This window comes from Dreissena polymorpha, chromosome 8 (assembly GCF_020536995.1).
Source record: "Dreissena polymorpha isolate Duluth1 chromosome 8, UMN_Dpol_1.0, whole genome shotgun sequence".
Taxonomy (NCBI): domain Eukaryota; kingdom Metazoa; phylum Mollusca; class Bivalvia; order Myida; family Dreissenidae; genus Dreissena; species Dreissena polymorpha.
Genome location: NC_068362.1, coordinates 31,736,802 through 31,761,046, shown reverse-complemented (window position 1 = coordinate 31,761,046; position 24,245 = coordinate 31,736,802). Strand labels below are relative to the sequence as shown.

The 24,245-nt window shown below is 36.8% G+C and overlaps 1 protein-coding gene across 2 annotated transcripts in view; it reads right to left on the bottom strand.

Moving 5' to 3' along the window:
- The window catches only part of LOC127841392 (uncharacterized), a 605,785-nt gene that overhangs the window by 222,201 nt on the left and 359,339 nt on the right, over positions 1–24,245 (bottom strand). Inside the window, exons 2-3 of one of the 2 annotated variants that reach the window (XM_052370210.1) lie at positions 20,319–20,492; positions 12,962–14,039 (exon numbers count right to left, since the gene is read on the bottom strand). In XM_052370210.1, coding sequence (XP_052226170.1) covers positions 12,962–14,039; positions 20,319–20,492 — 1,252 coding nt within the window. The remainder of the gene's footprint in view (positions 1–12,961; positions 14,040–20,318; positions 20,493–24,245) is intronic. The other variant, XM_052370211.1, reaches the window with a different exon arrangement.

Sequence of the window (24,245 nt, the reverse complement as noted above, 5' to 3'; positions counted from 1 at the left end):
ATTTCAATGTACACGAACTGTGTAGTCATGTATATGCATTCAGAGAAAACTGAGTGGATTTAGCCAGTTTTCACACGTTAAGTCGCAGATACAGTCGCATTTTTATAGGAAAGGAAACGGAGTTAAATAAACGTGGATGTGCACATGGACAGCAGTCATATATGTTTAAAGTGGATAGTATGATTTGTTATTGAAATGTGATGCGATCATTTCGTTTTATGATGTATTGTTTAATATATTAAGACGAAATTCTTGCATTGTGAACATCATTAAAATAATGAAATATGAACTAAGTGTTTTGGATAAGATTCCGTGGATTTAAAAATTAATGCAGTTTTTCCTGGACATCAATAATACAAATTTGGCTTACCGTCTCTGTCACAAGTTGCCTGTACGTTGATCGAGTGATAGTGTTTCCTGTTGACGTACGCTGCTTCGTCGGGCTGACCGGGTGATAGAAGACGGATGTGGGTTCCGTCTATACAACCAATGCCGGAAGGGAATCCCCGAACCCGGAAGAAGTCATTAGTCGCTCGGCGTCGGTCTTCGTCGCTGGTTGGAAATTTAATGAAACGGTCCTTCAGTCCGAAAATAGCGTCGACAGCGGTGATAACCCGAGAAACAGTAGCTATGTCAACGCCGAAGGTGTCCCCGATAACCTGAAGAAAATTCCCAGTTGCCAAGAATCGAAGAGTTATAAGTATCTGCTGCCGTGTTGACAGAGACCTGTTTCGTCGCGTCTGTCGTCGTAAAATAGGGTCCAAGAGGTCGACAAGTCGGTCAAGGCTCTGGGCAGAAAACCTATACCTTCGGCGCAGTTCGTCGTCATCAAGTCCATTCGTTTGTAAGTCAATTCGTCGAAATCGTCGCTGTCGTCTGTGTCTAAAAAAAAGTACGTCCGCCATGTTGGTCAGTAGTCCGTGTGGTAACCAGCGTCTAACCAGCTCATAGAGGTGGGTTACAAATCACCGCGGTAATAGAGCGGTTACTGGCAACGTCGTTTTTTATACAAACCGCCGAGACGCGGTAACCACAGCGGTTACTGCGATCTTGTGGTTACCTTGTGGTTAAATTGTTTATACAATCGGCTGCACCCGTAATTAATGAAAATATTACTTAAATAAAACTTAAAACACTAATGAATTTATCAAATAGAATTCACAATTAAGTGTCAAATCACTTAACGCAGTAATAAAACACAGTCTGGTCTTCAATCCATCGACGAAAAGCGTGATCCTCGGACAAGTGCACTAAAGCGTAGTGGTACCGGTAATCAGGAATGATGTGTATTGAGCTCAATTTCAAAGCATGCTATGTGTTTTCACAATCTTATCACAACCCGGGATTTAATGTTTATGGTCGGTCCATGGACAATTCAAAAATGGCCATACAGAATACCTTCCTCGTAGAAGTCTGTATTCTTCTTTTGGAGTGCTCCGAAAACGCTCGCTGTCTTGCTGCTAGGGGAAGTCACGAAGAATTCACGTTGGGCGCCATTGTTGCCGGCCTCGCCAGCCGTAGTGGGTGGAGAATAAAAACCAACAACGGTTGATGTTTCTAAGTGTAATGTCCCCGTGCAGACAAATAAATATGAATAAATCTGCAACAAAAGCTTAGAATTATATAACAAATATAAATGGATTCATGTTAAGGAATAGATAATCAATCATTTCAATATAGCAAACATATAACAATGCAATCAATACAACCGCATCGACATGTTTAACAATACAATATTATTTCAATATAATAATAATAATAATAAACATAATAATAATAGTAATAGTAATGATAATAATAATAAAAATAACATAAAATACCTGCAGATGTATTTATAAACAACTGCTAAATCAGCACATTCAAATGGCGTCTAGCTATCTGACCGTCGCTACCGCTTTTGGTGGCACACTACAGTTTTTTTAGTCTCGGCCAATCGCGTACACAAGCAGGAGCGAACCAATGTCTGGAAACTGGTCACCTCGCAAATCTGAAAATAAACCAAGCACATTGCCAGAATGGTTGAGGCTGTGCCTTCTGAAAAATCAGTAACATTCAAATCAAATGAGTTGGGGCAAAATGTTTTAGTATTGATTATTTCAAATCAAAACATCAGAATTATGTGTGTTTCCGAGCCTTTTTAAGCCAGTTTCAACAACAAACTGCCACTTTCCTGCAGAAGCAAGGTGCCTGGAAACCATGTTTTTACATTGGTAACTTACCAAGTACTAAACAGCAATGGAGAAAATTGGGGGTCAAAGGATTAGATTTTTTGTAATAGTTCTATGTCCGTACGCCCTTTCAAATTTCCAACAGAAATACTGACCGGAGCCAGCATTACACCTGTTTTCGAATTGCATTAATTCTACTTCCTGTATGCAGCTATAGTTAAAATACCAATGTTTTGGTAACTTACAAACATCCAAGAAAAATCACCACAACTCAAACCTGACATTCATTATTATTAAGACACTCAAAATGGTGCTTACTTGAGCAATGTTCTCTTTATTTAGAAATTTGACCGGGGCCAATTCGCATTGGTGGCTAAAAAGTGTGATGTGCAGCCTTTGGACAGTGGCGCGAAAAGGATTATCAATCAAGTGCTCGTGCGCATAAACGGTGTTAGCATGAAGTATAACAATAGTGGTTAAACACTACTAATACTACAACTACAATTCTAATAACAATTGACTATGCCTACTTAAAGATAGTGGCTTTGAAATATAACATCGATTTAATCAACCTATGCCATTATAATCACCCTATGACAATAAGTTGCATGTTCCATTATCAAGTTGAATAATATCGGGCTAAGGTTTGCATTTGAAACAAATTGTTTATAAATGTACAATGTGGGTTTCATGTAACGTTTTATACTAGCATTTTTCTTAGTGAAAGGGACGTTTAAGTGTGAAATGCTTTGATTAATTAGTTTTAATGTAAATTGAGAAAAAAAAATACGTTCGGCATCAAAATCTGCCATATACATTCGAGGATATGGTTAGGATTATATATGAGCAGGATATAAGTCTAGATTATTTAATATATATACAGAGAAATTAGTGCTCGCATACACACACGCCATTTTTTTAGTAAATGAAACATAATCGAATAAACAAACAAACACGAAGTAGCACAAGTATGAGTATGATTATAATAAAACATAAACACGGACAGCTAACAAATTAATATATAATTCCATTTTACTGATCTTGTTTAGTAAAAGCGAAAGCATACGCTCCATCAAGGGATACCACACATAATTAACGCTGATTTGGTCGTTGTGGTCTCATGTACTATTTAAAAGTCACACCGGGTACCCTCAAGTATACTACACTGTACCCAAGGTACGGAAAAAAACGCTTATAGACACCCGACTATACTCTGGGGTACTTTGTTTTATTTATTTTCTGCAAACCGGGTACTTTGTAGTATACTTAAGAATACCCCGGATATTTTGGAGTGATACATGGGGCGACAATCAGCGATCGAGCGTAATTAATTATTTCGACGTAATAACTTAACATGGTACTTAACATGGTTTAACATATTTCAAATCACCAGGACGTGAATGAATTGTACACATAACGGTTTAAACTTAAATTACAGAAGTCAACGACAGTCCCGGATTACCAATTAGACAGAGTATAGGTAACTGCCACTGGGTCCGCGACGTTAAGGGGCTCCATGAGAACACGACGAACACAAAATTTTACTTACTTTCTTAGCTTAATCGAATGGCATAACAAAACCAAATATTGTGTACATCAATGTTATGTCCCTAAGTAAAGGCTTGACATTGCCATACCAAGTGACAATCATTTTAGTAGGCAATATGCCGACTACGGGCCCAGGGCTCCAAAAGTTTCACTGCCTATGGGCCTCCACGGTGCTTAATCCGCCATTTAAAAGACGTGCCTCCGTGTTAATTCACCATGTCGTGATTTATATTTACAGGTAGACAGAACTCTGTCAAATAACCCACGTAATTATTATCGGAAAGTTACAAAATTACATTTGAAATATATTACAAAAATCTTTGACGTGAAAATAATATGCCATCAATAATAATATACTATGTACATACACAGGAAACTCTCAGTCACTCGATCTGGACGGTCTTTAGAATAGAATGGGTTTAAACCATAAACACTTGAGAGGTGACGTCATACAATTAAAAATGCGATCTATTCTTAATGTGGGTGCATTTCACTAGAGTAAAAAGGCTACGCTACTTTCTTAGTTTTAAATATAAACTTGTTGAACACGATCAATGTCCAAACTATTTTATGTTCGAATACTCTAGGGGTAACCCCACCCCCCTCCCTCATAGCCTCAGATTTTTTTGCATTTTCGAGCGTTTTTATTTTTTCGATTTTTCATAATGATGTGAAGGCACGTGCCTACATTGCCTACGCACAGCTACGAGCCTAAATACATGTACGAAGTTAACACTTTGCTGTCAAGTAAATGAAGTTGATTCCAGAGGCAAACGACGTACATAAAGAATTAAACCTTGAACGTCTTGCTTACACATGGGCATTCGAAAAAATAGTGTTATTATGTGATTCAAAACGGCGGCCATTGTTTCATGTGCCGCTCAATAAGTCTCAGTTCACACGCTTTTCAACATAAAGTAGTTCATTTTCTGCCCTTAATTAATCAGAACAAACATAATCGACGTGTTAACATCAAGCTATAATTCTATATTAAATTTACTGTACTGTTTTCTTAAATGTTGCGTGTCGTTATTTTTGTTATTGCCACCGATATAGTACCAGTGCACAGCTGATGGTAAAACTGATGTTTGAAACAAAGTATTATTTTCACCAGTTGATGTGTACCGGAGTAGATTTAAAGTCTTATCTATCTATAACGGAAACATTTTACTATTTCGGGTCACCGTGACCTTGACCTTTGACCTAGTAACCTGAAAATCATTAGGGGTCATCTGCGAGTCATGATCAATCAACCTATCAATTTTCATGATGCTAGGCATAAGCGTTCTTGAATTATCATCCGGAAACCATTTTACTATTTCGGGTAACAGTGACCTTGACATTTGACCTAGTGACCTCAAAATCAATAGGGGTCATCTGCGAGTCATGATCAATGTACCTATGAAGTTTCATGATCTTAGGCCTATGCGTTCTTGAGTTATCATCCAGAAACCACCTGGTGGACAGACCGACCGACCGACAGACCGACGTGAAAAGCAATATACCCCCTCTTCTTCGAAGGGGGGCATAAAAATTCAGCACAATGTCTTCAGCATAACTATAAGGTATAAGGAATATTGTTAATCTATGTTAAGTAACAGACTACAGTGACATTGACCCAACACGCCCCAAATTTTGTAATCAAGAGATACATGTAGGAGTTATTGCATGCACCGGTTTATCTCACTTGTTCAAAAAGTACAATAAGGTGCACAATTCTGCTAAAACGCAGGTCAGTGTAATGGGAATCTGCTTTAGACCACTAAGACATTTGAGAGTACAACAAGGGCTGTTTGTAAAACATGCATGCCCCCCATATGGGCTCTCCGTTGTAGTGACAGCTATTGTGTGAATATGTTTTTTGTCACTGTGACCTTGACCTTTGACCTAGTGACCTGCAAATCTATAAGGTCATCTGCCAGTCATGATTAATGTACCTATGAAGTTTCATGATCCTAGCCATAAGTGTTCTTGAGTTATCATCCAGAAACCATTTTACTATTTAGGGTCATCGTGACCTTGACCTTTGACCTAGTGACCTGAAAATCAATAGGGGTCATCTGCGATTCATGATCAATGTACCTATGAAGTTTTATGATCGAAGCCATTAGCGTTCTTGAGTTATCATCAGGAAACCATTTTACTATTTCAGGTCACCGTGACCTTGACCTTTGATATAGTGACCTGAAAATCAATAGGGGTCAACTGCGAGTCATGATCAATCTACCTAGAAAGTTTCATGATCCTAGGCATAAGCATTCTTGAGTTATCATCCGTAAACCATTTTACTATTTCGGGTCACCGTGACCTCGACCTTTGACCTTGTGACCTGAAAATCAATAGGGATCATCTGCGAGTCATGATCAATGTACCTATGAAGTTTCATGATCCTAGGCATAAGCGTTCTTGATTTATCATTCGGAAACAATTTTACTATTTCGGGTCACCGTGACCTTGACCTTTGACCTAGTGACCTGAAAATCAATAGGGGTCATCTGCCAGCCATTATAAATCTACCTACTAAGTTTCATGATCCTAGGCATAAGCGTTCTTGAGTTATCATCCGTAAACCATTTTACTATTTCGGGTCACTGTGACCTTGACCTTTGACCTAGTGACCTCAAAATCAAAAGGGGTCATCTGCGAGTCATGATCAATCTACCTATCAAGTTTCATGACCCTAGGCCTAAGCGTTCTTGAGTTATCATCCGGAAATCATTTTACTATTTTGGTTCACTTTGACCTTGACCTTTGACCTAGTGACCTGAAAATCAATAGGGGTCATCTGCAAGTCATGATCAATCTACCTATCAAGTTTCATGATCCTAGGCCTAAGCGTTCTTGAGTTATCATCCGGAAACCATTTCACTATTTCGGGTCACCGTGACCTTGACCTTTGACCTAGTGACCTCAAAATCAATAGGGGTCATCTACGAGTCATGTTCAATGTACCTATGCAGTTTCATGACCCTAGGCCCAAGCGTTCTTGAGTTATCATCCGGAAACCACCTGGTGGACGGACCCACAGACCGACAGACCGACCGACAGACCGACATGAGGAAAGCAATATACCCCCTCTTCTTCGACGGGGGGCTAAATATGTGTAGAAGTATTTCTTTCGTGCAAACTATAGGCTGCATTTTAACATGCACTCAAACCTTTACCTGACGTTTTCAAGTACAAAAGGGGGCATAATCATGTTTAAAGGATCGTCAAAATTAGAGGTCTTATTCAGTGAATATTCATGAGGATTCTGAACACCTACATATTGTTTTAATATCTGTAGAAAATATAGAGTGGTTCCACTCAAACATTAATCAGCATTTTCTTATTACAAAATGGGGCATAATTCGGCTAAATTGTAATACAGATTTCTGGAACTTGGTCATTGTCTTTACACAATGACCTGTAGCAGGTGTGAAGTTTCAATTTACATGTAATACATGTAGAAGAAACAATGATATGGTGAAGTTGCATGTATACCACATTTGTAAGAAAAACAGGAGGATAATTATGTCAAATTGCATGTCAGAGTTAGAGAACTTGGTTCATGACCTCACAAAATGACCCCAAGCACATTGGCATTGCCTGCCAAATAAACATTGTGTATGGATGGATGTAAATCCCTTGATAGGGTAATTATTTTTATGCATTGCAATTTTCCTCAATGTTATCTATACACCCCTGAAGTTTTATGTTGAAATCGTCTAGTGTATCATACAAAAACAACAAAGGGCAATAACTCATAATTATGAAAGTGAAGGGTTATGCAGTGTTTTCATTATTAACCCATTGGCGATCCATATCACCGGTTGAAAATCTCGAAAAATAGGTTGTTTTTTATCCGATAGTGAAATAAATTTAGTGATTTCACAACGCACCGTTTTTATGAAACATCGTGGATGATTCGTCGGTCTAAAACGAAAGAGCCAATCAGAAGCGTTGTAACAGAAACCAAAGTTAATTCAGCAAGGAGTCTGATCGTGGAAAGAAAAGAAAAATGAACCCTTTACATTTTGGATTTTAATGTAAATCTGGTTAGAAAGAAAATGACACAGTTGATTTTTCTTCCTGTTTATATTGTTAGTTATTGTTCAATAACTATCTGTTATATTTATTTTGGTTCTCGTTATCTTTTTTGTGCTGATTTAGATCGACTTCTTCACGATTGTTATGACTTTTCTTACTGCCGTTATTAAGACATTTAACTTAGAGGGTGATTATAGCAGCAGTTACAGTGATTGTGACTCTGACTGTTGAGAGATGTAAATGTGAGATGAAGTTCTCATCAGGTAAAAATAATTTTAATAGAAAGAAAATAATATTGTTTTCTTCTCAGATCTCCTGTCTTATTTCCTTTTTTTGTCAATCATGAATTTCAGCCAGAGCAATGATATCTATTAGCCAAAGTTGCATATTCATATTTATGAACCCCCTACCAGGGCGGTGTCCTGGACCCATTGGGGGCCTTGGCGGCCCTCTAGACCCTTGGCATTATCTGTTGCTTTATTTTAAAAATCTGTTGTTTCAACTAAAATGAAAACACTGTTTTGGTTCTTGTGCTTTCTTCCTGTTGATTTCTACACAGCCATAACGTTTCATGTTGAAATCTTTATCATATCTGAGATATAGCACTGAAAAGTTAGATCAATAAAAACAACAAAGGACAATAACTCATATTTAAGAACGTGTGGGGTTATGGTTCTTAAACATGGTTCTTGTCCTCATTTATATCAATACCCCCATGAAGTTTCATGTTAAAGTCTTATATGGTTTAGGAGATTTAGCCTTGAAAAGTTACATCATAAAAAACACAGGGCAATTTCTCGTATTTAAGAAAGTGTAGGGTTAAGGTTCTTGAGCATGAGGCTTCTCATTGATATCTATACACACACAAAGTTTTATGTTGATATCTAAGATAGTTTCTGAGAAAAAGCCCTGAACAGTTTGACACACGGACGGACACATTGACGGACAGACAATTCTATATCCCTCTGCCTTTGGAAGGAGGGGGGACAAAAAGAGGGCATAATTCAGCAAATTTCAATCAGACCTTTGAAAGTGACCTCACACAATGACCCAGGGCCCATGCGTACAGTTTTTCTATGAAAGCCTGTCTTACAGTGATATGCATATGTCTTCTCCTTTAAATAACATAATTTCCAAGCACAAAAAAGAGGACATCATTCAGTTAAATTGAGGGTCAGAGTTATTGAACTTGATAATGGATCTTACACAATGACCCAGAACACATTTGTGAAGTTTCAAATGAAGACCGGTAGTAGAAACAGTGATATGGCAAAGCTGCACGTTTATTTCAAAGAATATAGCGAGGCACAAATTTGCATAAATGCAGGCAAGTGTTATGAAACTTTGTCAGTAACCTCGCTCAACGTCCCCGAAAATATATTTGTCAAGTTCAAATTTAGTACCTGTAGTAGAAACAGTAATATGGAAAAGGTGCACATTTATCTTCAAAAACTTTATAAATAGAAACAAGGGCTGTTTGTAAAACATGCATGCCCCCCTATATGGGCTATAGCCTATAAGTTGTAGTAGCAGCCATTGTGTGAATACGGTGGTGGTGGTGGTGGTGGTGGTGGTGGTAGTTAGAAGTAGTAGTAGTAGTAGTAGTAGTAGTAGTAGTAGTAGTAGTAGTAGTAGTAGTTAGTAGTAGTAGTAGTAGTAGTAGTAGTAGTAGTAGTAGTAGTAGTAGTAGCAGAAGCAGTAGCAGTAGCAGTAGCATAGCAGCAGCATTACAATACCAATACTTAAGAATGATCAAATGGGAAAAGGTAACCTAGCACTGGCAGTAAATATGGGGCTCATTTACAGGTCAGATTTGGAATCACTGCTGTAAAATGAGATTTTAAATGAAGTAAAGGGAGGCAAATGCTGTAATAAAAAGAACATGCATAAACGGTAGTTGTTTCCCTTGTTTGAACCATGCTAAATCCTTAAAATGTCTATTTCCAGTAACTGTGACCTTCACCTGTGACCTTGACCTTTGACCTAGTGACCTCAAAATCAATAGGGGTCATCTGCGAGTCATGATCAATGTACCTATGAAGTTTCATGATCCTAGCCCCAAGCGTTCTTGAGTTATCATCCGGAAACCACCTGGTGGACGGACCGACCGACCGACCGACCGATCGACCGACATGAGCAAAGCAATATACCCCCTCTTCTTCGAAGGGGGGCATAAAAAGGGGGATTATTTTGCTAAATTACAGGTCAGAGTTTTGAAATTGCAATATGCCCCCACCAGAAGAAATATATTATTTGTTTGTTAACCTTAACAAGAAAATTAATAGGACACCAACGAAAACATTAAAGACAGTTGTATAAATGTACAAAGGACTATTTGGAAAAAAGTCGAGCTAAAAATAAACAAGAGGGCCTGAAAGGTCCAAAGTTGCTCACCTGAGATAACAAGATATGATTGGGACAAAATCTTCTGACCAAGTTTGGTGAAGATCGGAAAATAAATGTGGCCTCTAGCCATATATAGCCTTATAAGAAAAAATGCTCCACCCCTTGGCAGCCATGTTTTTCAAGCAAACGTAACCATTTTCAAACTCATCCAGATATCAATGAGACCAATCTTCTGACAAAATGTCATGAAGATTGGACAATAAATGTGGCCTCTAGAGTGTTAACAAGGCAAATGTTGACATCGCACAAATAATGGACGATGGACACCAGATGACGGACAAAAGGCGATCACAAAAGCTCACCATGAGCACGTTGTGCTCAGGTGAGCTAAAAATGGCTTGTTGCATATCAACTGAGTAGTTATCAGTATTTATTTTGAAACATCACTGACAAATTATTTATATGAGCCCCAAACCATTTCCTTCTGCAAAGATATGTACAGAGGACTACTCAGTTAGGTTGAGTCTAATCGTGACCTGAGCTGACCACAGAGTATCACTCCCCAGTACAGCTAATGTTTACTTATCTTCTAATCATCTAAAGTTAACCAGAACAATCAATGACATATGCTGATGCCTACATTTAGCTGAGTAGAAGGGCTGTTCACATTCGGTGAATAAAGAAGCAAACAACAAGGTCATAATTATGAGTTCAAATCTTGGTAACCTGGTAAAGTAATAATATTCGCTACTATTTTGACAATACTCTCAAAATCCCTTGAAGTTCTGTAAAGCATAAGTAATAAAAAATTATTTAACTTTTGGGTAATAGATTGCCATAATCAGGGTTAACCTGAAATCACATCAGGATAAACATTCCAGATTGGTTTCACTAATAGCAGAGGAAAACAAAGAAGCACAGAGCCTAACCTACCCAATGTTTTCAGACCGTTTCCCAAAACACAGAATGTTGTTTTGCCTGACGTTCAGCAACATTAAGAGCCCATTGTCAATGATGCTTGTGATTATTTACATAATAAATGTATTATATAGGGATAAAACACCTTTTCGAGGGCGTGCAGGAACGGATTTTGAGAGCACCCGCAGATGAACATGTCCGAGAAAATGTGTATTTTCGCTATTATTGCATAAACAAATCATACATACCAAAATAAATTAAAATAACATTGAAAACAATATATTGTCTTGTTCATTCGACATCGACAAAATAATTCGATTATTTCAATACAGTTCAAGGTTGTGTTTTACATATGCCTCACTCGGTCATCATCCGAAATGACGAGGCTTTACCTTCAGTTAGGCAGTTTTCGATTTAAAATGTGTTTAAACAGTGGATTAATGCAAAGCTGAAATGCAGCCGCGCAAAGTAAGAACTAAGGAATTATTGTGGAATTTACAGCAGGAACGTTGACGGTACATTAAAACACTTACATGAACAGCAAAGTCTTTTGAATGTATTGAGTAAATAACCTTAACTTCATTGACGTTGCCAATAAAATAAAGCTGTTGTCAAGAGAGTGCAGATGGTATAAGTGGATTGAAATAGTCATTATCCCTGCATGCATGAGGAAACTGGTGCTTATTCAGTTCCCCATTTATGCTTGGAAAGTTGTCGAAGGCTGGAGAAGGGAAGTAACTGCGCGTGGACCAGATTATGGATATGAAAAACACATTACAGGGCTTGAACGGCACGTGAATCGCTTTGTTAATACACACTTTCTCCCGTTCAAGCCCTCCTTTTGCCAAGTTTTTGCACCCCGCCAGAGGGCATTATAGATAGAGTTTATGCATTAATGAATAAATGAACATGAAGAATCCCATAATTGCTTGCAATCTGTACTTATAACCTACTCAATACAGTACTTTTGAATGTAATTTTAATTTCCAATGAAATTAGTGGCAATATTCTAATTATCAAAATCACTGCTTATTACCAAGTGTCAATAATGATTATTCACGTGCTTCATGCATAAGTAATTTCCATCTTACAATGACATATACTAGCATAAGTTGTATCATAAGAGGCATAAGTGGACTCATATGTTGTTTTAGGTTGTATACAGGTAAGAACATTGGAATCATACGTATGCAATAATTAATATATTTTATTATTAACCTTTATCTATTTTACGTGTAGATTGTACCTACTTTCTTCTTAACATCACTGTTAATATGAATATATCTTATTGATCAAGCGCATTCCATTTGTTTGAAGTTCAGTGATTATTAAAGTTAGTCTTGCTGTTTAAAAAGTCATTTGAAATTGTATAATTGCATGCTAAACTAGAAGAATGACCTTGACCTTTCACCACTCAAAATGTGCAGCTTCATGAGATACACAACATGCCAAATATCAATTTGCTATCTTCAATATTGCAAAAGTATTCATACAAAGTGATTTGGGCCACAAATATTTTACCTCTGACCTTGAAGGATGACCTTGACCTTGACCTTTTACCACTCAAAATGTGCAGCTCCATGAGATACACATGCATGCCAAATATCAAGTTGCTATAAAAAAGGTCGCCGTGGTGTAATGGATATGGTGTCCGCCTAGCGACCGGGAGGTCACGGGTTCGATCCCCACCGTGGAAGCGTTCTTTAGATCTCCCCCAAAGTACTGGTTCTAGGTCAAGGAAACGGACTCGAGAGCGTTTATATAAGCCTAGGGCTTTCGATGCAATCGAGCTAAAATAAATAGGTTTAAGCTAAATTAAACTATCAAGTTGCTATATTCAATATAGCAAAAGTTATTGCAAAATGTTAAAGTTGGCGCACACCAACCAACAGACAGGGCAAAAACAAGATGTCCCCAACTACTATAGTGGGGGACATAAAAATAAGTCATACCTTCACAGGACTGTTTGTAAGAAGTTTCATTAAAACCAGTATTTTCAAACTGTTCATTAATGTCCCTTATGCGTTTGTTTGCGTGCTCATCAAAGTCCTGTTTGCCTGTGTCTATGTATTCCTGTATCTCCTGTTTACTTAAGTCTGTTTGTTCCTTTATCTCCTGTTTGCCTGTGTCTATGTGTTCCTTTATCTCCTGTTTGCCTATGTCTGTTTGTTCCTTTATCTCCTGTTTGCCTGCGTCTATGTGTTCCTGTATCTCCTGTTTGCCTGTGTCTGTTTGTTCCTTTATCTCATGTTTGCTTGTGTCTGTTTGTTCCTTTATCTCATGTTTGCCTGTGTCTATGTGTTCCTTTATCTCCTGTTTGCCTGTGTCTGTTTGTTCCTTTATCTCATGTTTGCCTGTGTCTGTTTGTTCCTTTATCTCATGTTTGCCTGTGTTTGTTTGTTCCTTTATCCCATGTTTGCCTGTGTCTGTTTGTCCCTTTATCTCATGTTTGCCTGCGTCTATGTGTTCCTGTATCTCCTGTTTGCCTGTGTCTGTTTGTTCCTTTATCTCATGTTTGCCTGTGTCTGTTTGTTCCTTTATCTCATGTTTGCCTGTGTCTGTTTGTTCCTTTATCTCATGTTTGCCTGCGTCTATGTGTTCCTGTATCTCCTGTTTGCCTGTGTCTGTTTGTTCCTTTATCTCATGTTTGCCTGTGTCTGTTTGTTCCTTTATCTCATGTTTGCCTGTGTCTATGTGTTCCTTTATCTCCTGTTTGCCTGTGTCTGTTTGTTCCTTTATTTCATGTTTGCCTGTGTCTATGTGTTCCTTTATCTCCTGTTTGCCTGCGTCTGTTTTTTCCATGATGTCATGTTTATGCATATCTGCATGATTGGTGAGCTCTTGCTTACATGTATTCATATAGTCTTTAATTTCATCAATACACGAGGTTGTGTTTACTCTGAGGTCATTCGCTGATTCATCAACAGCATCTTTGGCAACATCTTTCAAGTGCTGCTTCAAAGTTGCATCAGCAGCCTCCAGCAAACACATCATCTCCGCTGTAGTCAAAAGTAAGGTGTCTTTTTCCAACTGTAAAATGAAATTTTAACGGTTCTATATATTTAATCTTAAGACAACTAAGAATAACAAGGTTCTTGTTGATTTTAAATGAGCTTTGTTGGTACAAATTTTACTTTGCAATTTATAATATCAATCAAAATAACTTGATAGTTATACAAAAAATAACACTGGCAGTGCAAATAATATTAAAGCACTTAACAATGTGAAGTGGTTACTTTATCTTTAATATCACTTAATGTCCTTTTTGTACTTTATATTTCATACATGTATATATTATCATTCATATCAGGCAAAATGCAAGGTAAATGTTATGCTTAGTAAACCTTCATATATAATAATGATATAAGTCTGATTTTGAATCGTCTCGATATTGTCAAGAAAAACGTTACAACCAAGTTTCATTAAGATTGAGCCAATAATATGGCCTTTAGAGCAGTATAAAGGTTTTTGTAAGATTTGACCAGGAGGCCTAGTTTGTGGATGTACTTGACCCATATTTGAACTTTGCCTAGACATTGTCTAAATAAACATACATAATTCCATCTACAGTTCACTCTCGTTATCTCGACATCGGATATCTCGATATCCTCGATATGTCGAAGTAAGCTCAATGTCCCATTTTTTCCCTTCTTTATCTATATAAATAAACATCGCTTATCTTGATTTTTGTTATGTCGAATAATTCGATATGTCGATATAAAATTTTGTCCAAAGTCCCGATTTAACATGTATTTACTGTGGTTTATCTCGAAGTGCGAATAACTTTCCCAGTGTCGGCAAAAGGTGAGAAACTTTTTCTTTGTTACTTCACCGTCCCACTTCGCCAGGCTGCTCCCGATACTGTGCGGTAGGAAATTGATCCGTTAATTGCATCAATGATCACACGTGTGTAATGTCGTTAGCCATTAACACTTGATTAAGGCCAGTCACTTTAAGTGTCACTTTAACATCAATTAACTGCAATTAATACACAGCCTTTCGAAAGGCCGAAAGACTAATTGTTTTTACAAACAACATTCCAAAATGCATTGAGTTATATTTTTGCGTATATACACCGTCGTTTACTCGACAGTTTAGAAAAATTATAACTGCATGTGTTCATGCAATTCTGTAATACTTAAAACGTCATTTTAAGGATTTAAATAGCAAAATTAATCGTGCCTCGTAAAACGCGTATATATCAGGAAGAGAGTATTATGCCACACGGTGATGGCTTTAGTTAGATCACTTAGCAGGAACTTAGATGTTAAAAACAAGGTAAATTGTCGTCTCATTTTTTCTTTGAAAACGCCTAATCGGATATCTCGAACTCTCATTATCTCGATATTTTTCTTGTTCCCACCGTCTTCGAGATAACGAGAGTGGACTGTATATTTAGTCAAATATTTGGCCTTTATAGTGGTAACACACGTTTTTGTACGATTGACCTGGTGAACTACTTTTTGCACTAATTAGATTTTGAAAAAAAACTCTGTCAAAGTTTCATCAAAATTGGAAAAAAATGTGGCCTCTTGAGTAGTAATGAGCTAAATGTTGAGTACACACACCGCACATCTCAACGGACAAAAGTGTAATCACAATATCTCACCTTTACCACTTCATGCACAGAGTAGCTTAACACAGACAAAGGGCCAACATTTTGCCAAAGCTAGTTGCAGCTAAAATTCCTGTCTTAAAGATTATTAACATATTAAGAACCTTTATCTGTAAAAGTTTGAGCGAGATACATGCAGTATTTAACAAGATGCGTTTGTGAAACACAATGTCCCCCTATATGATGTTTGACCTTGAAGGATGACCTTGACCTTGTAAAGGATGACCTTGACCTTTCACCACTCAAAATGTGCAGCTTCATGATATACACATGCATGCCAAATATCCAGTTGCTATCTTCAATATTGCAAAAGAATTCATAAAATAAGCGATTTGGGCCACATATATATGACCTCTGACCTTGAAGGATGACCTTGACCTTGACCTTTCACCACTCAAAATGTGCAGCTCCATGAGATGCACATGCACGCAAATATCAAGTTGCTATCTTCAATATTGCAAAAGTATTTATAAAATAAGCGATTTGGGCCACATATATTTGACCTCTGACCTTGAAGGATGACCTTGACCTTGACCTCTCACCACTCAAAATGTGCAGCTCCATAAGATACACATGCATGCCAAATATCAAGTTGCTATCTTCAATATTGCAAAAGTATTCATAAAATGAGCGATTTTGGCCACATATATTTGACCTCTGACCTTGAAGGATGACCTTGACCTTGACCTTTCACCACTCAAAATGTGCAGCTTCATAAGATACATATGCATGCCAAATATGAAGTTGCTATCTTCAATATAGCAAACGTTATTGCAAAATGTTAAAGTTGGCGCAAACAGACCAACAGACCAACAGACCAACGGACCAACAGTCCAACAGACCAACAGACAGACAAGGCAAAAACAATATGTCCCCCACTACTATAGTGGGGGACATAAAAAGGATTTCAAATTAAACAAGCGATGTGTTTGTGAAACACTATGTCCCCATATACTTGACCTTTGACCTTAAAGGATGACCTTGACCTTTCACCACTCAAAATGTGCGGTTCCATGAGATACACATGCATGCCAAGTATCTAGTTGCTATCTTCAATATCGCAAAAGTGTACATTAAATGATCGATTATGACCCATATATTTGACCTTGAAGGATGACCTTGACCTTTCACCTCTCAAATTGTGAAGCTTCATGAGATACACATGCATGCCAAATATGAATTTGCTATCTTCAATATTGCAAAAGTTATTGCAAATGTTTAAGTTTGCACAAACAAACACAAAAAGCAACCAACCAACCAACCAACCAACAGGGCAAAAACAATAATTTTGTCCCCCACTTTAGTGGTGGAGGACATAAAAATGCAAGACTTTTGTTCGTATATAAAGACTGACTGATAAGCGTAAGGCTTAATGCCTCCCACTCGGTGTGAAGGCACTTACAGATGCAAATGTAGTGGGGATGTACATGCTTTTTTGCATCTAACAACCTGCATAAATTGTGTATGCCATTGGCGTTTTATAAGATCAGACGTTTATCGTCAAATTCAAGATTTTGAGTGAAACATTGAATTCCCATTATTTTACATCAGGCAGTTTTAAGACCGCACAAATATGTCTGTAATCTCACGATATTAGTAACAGTGAATTGATGGGACTTCAAATTTGTCATATACAGAAAACAGCCCAACCCACAACAGCAATTTTTGACAGCTGTAAAGGACCATTTACATGTACAAACTCTATAAAAAATATTATAAAACTATCTATCAGGGAAGGTTTTACGTTTCATGATGGTTGAGAAAAAAACATATGACTTTAGATTGTTTGCAAGATTTACTACAATATTATTAGAAGTAGTCCCCTCTGCAACAAAACTTTTTGATAGACCTGAACTTTTTTTAATTTGCATATATATTACTTGAACTTATTGAATGTCTGCAACATTGTTTCTGATGATTCGGAAAAAATATAACTGCCAGAGTGTTAACAATGTTTGACAGTGATAATATTTTATAAAACAAGGAAATAAAACAGCCCCATCCCTTGCCAGCTAAGTTGTCCAGAAGCGTAGAATTACTTTCGAGCCGAGATATAAAGATAATGAATATTGTGAGCAAGTTTTGTGTTGATATATACACCATGCGAAAGATTGACACCCCCCCCCAAAAGATTTTTTTCAAACCTGCCCTAACTATTAGAGCTGTAACGATTCACCCATCAAGCGATTCGATTCCATTTCGATACCAAATGGTCCAATTCGATTCAAATAAAAATATTTGCTGCTTATTTTGCAAATTATTTCATGTTTGGTATGTCCAAAGCATGAATTAATATGTTTGGTATTTGTTATTAACTTAATTATGTTGTACATTAAAAGTGTTTAATTTTTTAAATAACATTTAAAAACACAACATTGTTTTATAAGTAACAAATTTATTCAACAAATACTCCTTTTGAGTTATTCTTAAATAACATAAAATGCACAATGTATCACATGTGATTAACAGAAGAAAAACGAGAGCGCCGATGGCGCTGAAAGCATAGTTGCAAGATACAGGGAAGATGCTGCTGAAGTAAATGTTTAGGTCAAAATATACTAAATAGTTTCCTTATATGTTTCGATGTAAAAGCGACAACTTTGAGCGAAAATAAATACAACATTTTGCACGTAGAGACCCCCATAACCATATCTTTTCTTGACGGGCATTCTTAGCTGAATCGATTTAAGCAATAAAAAAGATTTGTCATGTTCAAACCAAAAACAAATTCGACTCAAATCAAAATCGACTGTTTTTGCGCCTTTTTCGGCCGTTTTCTAGTGGATTGTAACCTTTTGCAGTGCCATTTTTTACTTTAATCTCCAACTTTTTCCTATTTCAGGGATTAAGTAGTGAACACCTATGCTTACCCTATCAATATCTCCAAACGATAAAACCAGAACAAAGTGTACAACATGCCTTCGAGGAAAATATGATGATTTGTTTAGAAAGTACAGCCCTTCATGACTCGATTATTTAGTATATTGTAGCCTTAACGATTGCTGACATCACGAGTCGCCCCCCTTGTTAACAAAATGCTCTATTTTTAGAAACGGGAATTCCAAATAGTGACGAATGTGAATGGTTACAAAATGACATAACTATGAAAATAAATACGTAGAATTACATTATTTCACGCATACCATTATGCAACCATCCGTTTTCTTTTCCGACTTGATACATTTACAGCTTTCCATTTAATATTTTACAGACACAGCACTCGTCCAGAATTCACGCGAATCCATTAAATCCGATGCCACATTTAAACCGTTAACTCTACTCGTAACGTAAATTTCTGGCTCAAAGTAAATCATTTTAACTTCAATTAACACATCTCTTACTTTTAAACTCTACTTCATCAAATCCATAGAAAGGCACGTCAGAATCCATGTCATAAATCAGAAAACATTCATCGTACTCCGCCATTTTTTACACATTTTCAAAGAATAAAAGTGCTTTATGCCCCACTTCCTGCTGAGAATATGTTTTAATTTCTATTTATAATTAACCGATGAAATGTTACATATACTTTAACCAGGGCCTTATTAATTCAGTTATGTAAACATTTGACCTCTCACAGAACAGTAAACGAAGGAAATAGAAATTGGGATCCCATATAAATTAGGTGTGAGGTCACTATCAACAAGAACAGAATTGTTTTACGAACGAAATTTGTTTTAGGTTATAAGAAGATTTTTTGACATAAAACGGTCTTAGAAAAATTCACTAAAAACGGTGTCAGCAATATTCTTGGAAGAAAACGTTAGAAAAACGTTTCCCCCAAAAAAATTGTAAGAATTACCATATGCTAAATTAAATAGATATTTCGTCTGATTTTTGATCAGGTAAGGCTTCATAAAGGGTAACCGACCGATGTGGATTTTCAAAATGTGGTATATACCTTAAGCATAGGTGCAAGCACCTAAGCTAAAAACCATGCAAGTATATAAACAACTTCCAGATGACTTCTTAACAGCTAGAATGCACACAGTTTAGTAAACAAACCATACAGGGAACTTACGTCCACAAAACACGTTTTGCAAGTTGCCCTTGCATCAGAACCTTTGCGAATCCTGAAATGTTCCCATACATTTTATTTTAATTTTGACGGCGCGTCTTTCGTTGTGGTTGAAGAAGCAATTTTACCGGCTGATGTAATGCTCAGCATGTTATTCATTCATTCATAGGATGCAATATTGGCCATTGACCAATCACAAGACGTATTAAAAATGACAAGAACGTTTAGACGACGGATTTGGAAAGTAAGGTTTAAAATGCGGATCTTATCGGGATTGCAGTGAATCCAAACGAAATTGGCCGTATTGGTATCGAAATCAAATCAGCGGCGTTGAACCGTTTTTTCGATGCATCGAACCTAATCGTTACAGCTCTACTAACTATTCTGACAAGGTTTCACAAAATTGGTCAATCAATGTGGCTACTAGTGTTAACAGTTTAAATGCTGACGACGCACAAAAGACAATGCTGTAGAGAATGACGGACAAAGTGATCACAAAAGCTCTCCATGAGCGTGATACGCCCATAGAAGCTCAAAACGATAAGGGGAGGGTGCTTTATTGTTATCTGTTTCATATGATTAGCCAAATGGAGACAAATTTCTGAACCAATATCTTCTTTTTTATGCAAGGGAACGTGCAAGTTGACAGGACATACATGTAACATTAACATTCTACCTCTTCTAATTTCTTTACAGCATTTTGGGCATGGCTATCATGGCTTAGACTCGGACTTGAAATCTTGCCGGGATCCATCAGCAGGTCTTTCAATGTTTTGAAGTAGTCTTGGAGATCGCTATCAGACAGTTTCATATCAGAAGAGTGACGCACAGCTTTATGGATTTCACGAGCCTAGTAGACAAACACATGACCAATATGCATTACAATATTATTAAATCTGACATTAAAGCCTATTGAACAAACATGCCCAGGAACAATTGTGTTAGCGTTTATACATTGTATATGTATATCACAAAGTGTGTGATGCAAAAAAGCTTTACTAAATGTTCAGTCTTTGTGATTAAAAGAAAACTTTTTAATTAATCTCCAAATAAGGTAAGTTATGTACATGTGTACACTATTCATATCAAACAATTTAAATCTAATGCTTGTTTGAAGTGTTACATGTAGATCATATGAACATAAATAAATAACTTATATTTTGGGTAAATATATTGCTCGAGTACTAAGAACTGTTATAAGTTTTAATAACATATTGCACTTTGAAAAATAATCGCAAATTCTTAAAATACATGTACAGTACAGCCAAGGCAGAACAAACATATTTCGCGATCTGTGGCGGCAAGGCGAAACGAGTCGATGCCGCGTCAGCTGTTGAAGCCGCGTAAGTATGCGGCAGCAAGTCGAATTTCGCCGCGAAGCTTCGCATCTGTACGCCGCGGCATGCCGAGGCAAGCCTCGATCCGCGACATGAAGCCGAGTTGATGCGTACATGTATCATACAATAAACAATCTCTTTTAAATGATTAGTTGTTAAATAAAATTAAAAGAACATTTATAATAATATGTCAAGACCTATTATTTAATGTGCGCGGATTCAAAATAAAATAGATAACATAGTTAATAAAAAAGCGTGCTGTTGTGTTTTTAGTGAGTGCATTCCCGTTTATAAACAAATTGTTGAAATCCTGAAAATTTAACAAAAATCGAAGTCATCAAAACAAAACACGATAATCAAGGGCATGTATTAATTCAATTTCAATAATAATTTTTATTTTATGCTTTCCTGTGGTTTATAAAGAAATATCAGTGAAAAAAAACTGGTATTCCACTGTTTTAAACAGTGAAAAATAACAGTGAAAAATATCGATATTTGTCACTATTTTACTGTGAAATGACGTCATTTTTTCAACTAAATGACGTCATAAATCCAGCGAAAGTATCCAGTTTAAATCATTTACAATGTAAAAAAAGGTGAAAAAAGCATAAATTAAAAAGAAAATTTGTTGGATTCGGTGGAATATCGATTTTATTTCACGAGTGATCATAGAAAACAATATTTTCACGAGTGGCGCAAATATCCTCTATATCTTTGTCATTTTTTTAATAGGCTTAAGTAGTTTAAGTTACTTTGTGTGCGTCTATTAACTGCACCATTTCATTATTATTTTATATTGAAGTGATATTATGGGCATGTTTCACTGTTGAATTGAACTGAAAAGAATAAACAGGTCAAAAGAGTTAGTGAAAATGTGGTTACTGACAATTAGCTGCAACTCATCTTGCTATCTGCTGTTTATAAAATTAGATATTTTGTATGACTCGACATTCTTCTAAGCCGAAATGATTCGTAAAACAAAATAGTGTCTTTGTGTCGTTTGAACGAATCTGCACTAAAACTAAATTCACATCGTAAATCGAATACTTTCTGTCGTAAGTTGGGAAAAACGAAAGTACGGTTGATATACAAATGCAGTACTTTCTCTTTCCTGGATATTGTTTTAGTATGTTGATGCTGCATTCACAAATATAAGTGTATCTTAAGTGAAAACAAAAACAATAAATAACGGTTGCGATAGACACCTATTAACTGTTAGATGACCATTAGAAAACTAAATGATCAACAAACATATTTGTTTTTGGTTTTATTTTTACGACAACATGTATAATCATATAAGCATATTTAGTGTGCCTGGCAAGTAAGTAAGTTTCCTGCCCGTAAAGAATGTATTTCACACATTAACAAGGTTATGTAATTATGTAAAAAATAGTTTGTTGAAATGTGGTTACTGACCAATTATCTGCAACACATCTTGCTACCAGTTATTTATAAAAAAAATGTTATTATAGTCGATATTTTACATGACTCATCCAGTCCTCTAAGAAAAAGATCCGTAAAACAAAATAGTGTCTTTGTGCTGTATGAACGAATCTGCACTAAACCGAGATTTACATCGTAAATCAAATAATTTCTGTCGTCAGTTGTCAAAGTACGGTTGATATTCAAATGCATTATTTTCTTCTTTCGTGATATTATTATTTTAGTATGTTGATGCTGCATTAACAAATATAAGTGTATATAAGTGAAAACACAAACAATAAACAACGGTTGCGATAGGCACCTATAAACTGTACGATGCCCATGATATCACTTCATAACATGACACTAATAACTATGAAAGTGGCGTAAATCTAGGTTTCTATGCTACACAAATGAACATGTAGATGTATATCTATTCACTTGATCAGCCACGTACGTATGCGGCGGATTCACTCCGCGAAAGTACGCGAGGTTGATACAGGCTCTGCGTCGTTGCGCGGAACGATGCCGAGTGCCGCGGCCATTCGCCGCGTGAACACACGATTCGGCCGCGGCGTACTAATAATCTTGCCGTGGCGAAGCCGCGGATAATATTTGTTCCGCCTTGGCTGTACTGTATCAATTGTAAAAAAACTGCATGCTTTTGTACATGTAAGTGAATAAACAAATTTGCACAGAGGAAACCCAAATTTTTCGGACGGTACAGACTAGTTTCTGAGATAATATTAAATACAATTTACATTTAACTTTATTAATTCCCATAAATCCTTTGATTAATTCAAGAAAAAAATACCATTGTCATATTCACATCATTGTTATATGTACATTTATGTATAACTAGAGCTTTGTCACATATAACCCCACATGCTGCATTCACACAGAATGTTTTGCAGGCTGTCTTCAAAAAACAAGAGACGCTACACTACGCGACCTACGATTTTTGCCTAAATCTCACAGCACCGCGTTTGGGCCAACGTTACAAATTGCGGTGATTCGCCGCAATAAGCCGTGATTCCGCCGTGATTTCACTGTGATCATATCGCGATAAAGATCAGCTGTAGAATCATCGCCAAACACCACGATGGGGCAATCGCCGTGATTTGCGGTGACTACTAAAAACAAGAGCACCACCTTGCGGGTGCAGACCGCTCATCTATTTTCTTTTTAAAGGTGAAGGGACTCTCAATTTAAATCACAAAGGAGGGAGAGGTCGAGTGAAGAGGGGTGTATAGTGTGGGGGTGTGGACATTAATATTACATTATCTTTCAAAAATGCGAAAAAAATGCAAAAAAAAAATCGGGGGGGGGGGGTGGGGGGGGGGTGGGGGTGGGGAGAGGGGATTCTTGGACGGTATTTCAAAAATAAAATAATCAACAATAATAAACATAAATATTTGTGTTTTTTAACCGTTTCAAAAAAAATAATATAGGGGGATGGGGTGGGGGGGGGGGTTAAAATAGTGTGAGGGTGTGGTGGTCATTTGTGAGATGATATTAAAAGAAAAAAAAATTACGGGGGGGTCGGGGGAGGGGATTCTTGGGTGCGATGGTGTGACGGTATTTCAAAAATAAAATAATAAAAATAAATATTTGTGTTTTTAAACCGTTTCACAAAAAAAAAATTGGGGGGTGGCGTGGGGGGGGGGGGTATAGTGTGAGGGTGTGGTGGTCATTTGTGTGATGATCTTAAAAAAAAATTAAAAAAAATAGGGTTTTTTTTGTCACAATATTGCACTATATATTCAGATAAAAGGAAACGTCTTGAGGGGCAAAACTTTGGACAAATTTTCAATATAAATACATCCATAGAATTATAGCTACAA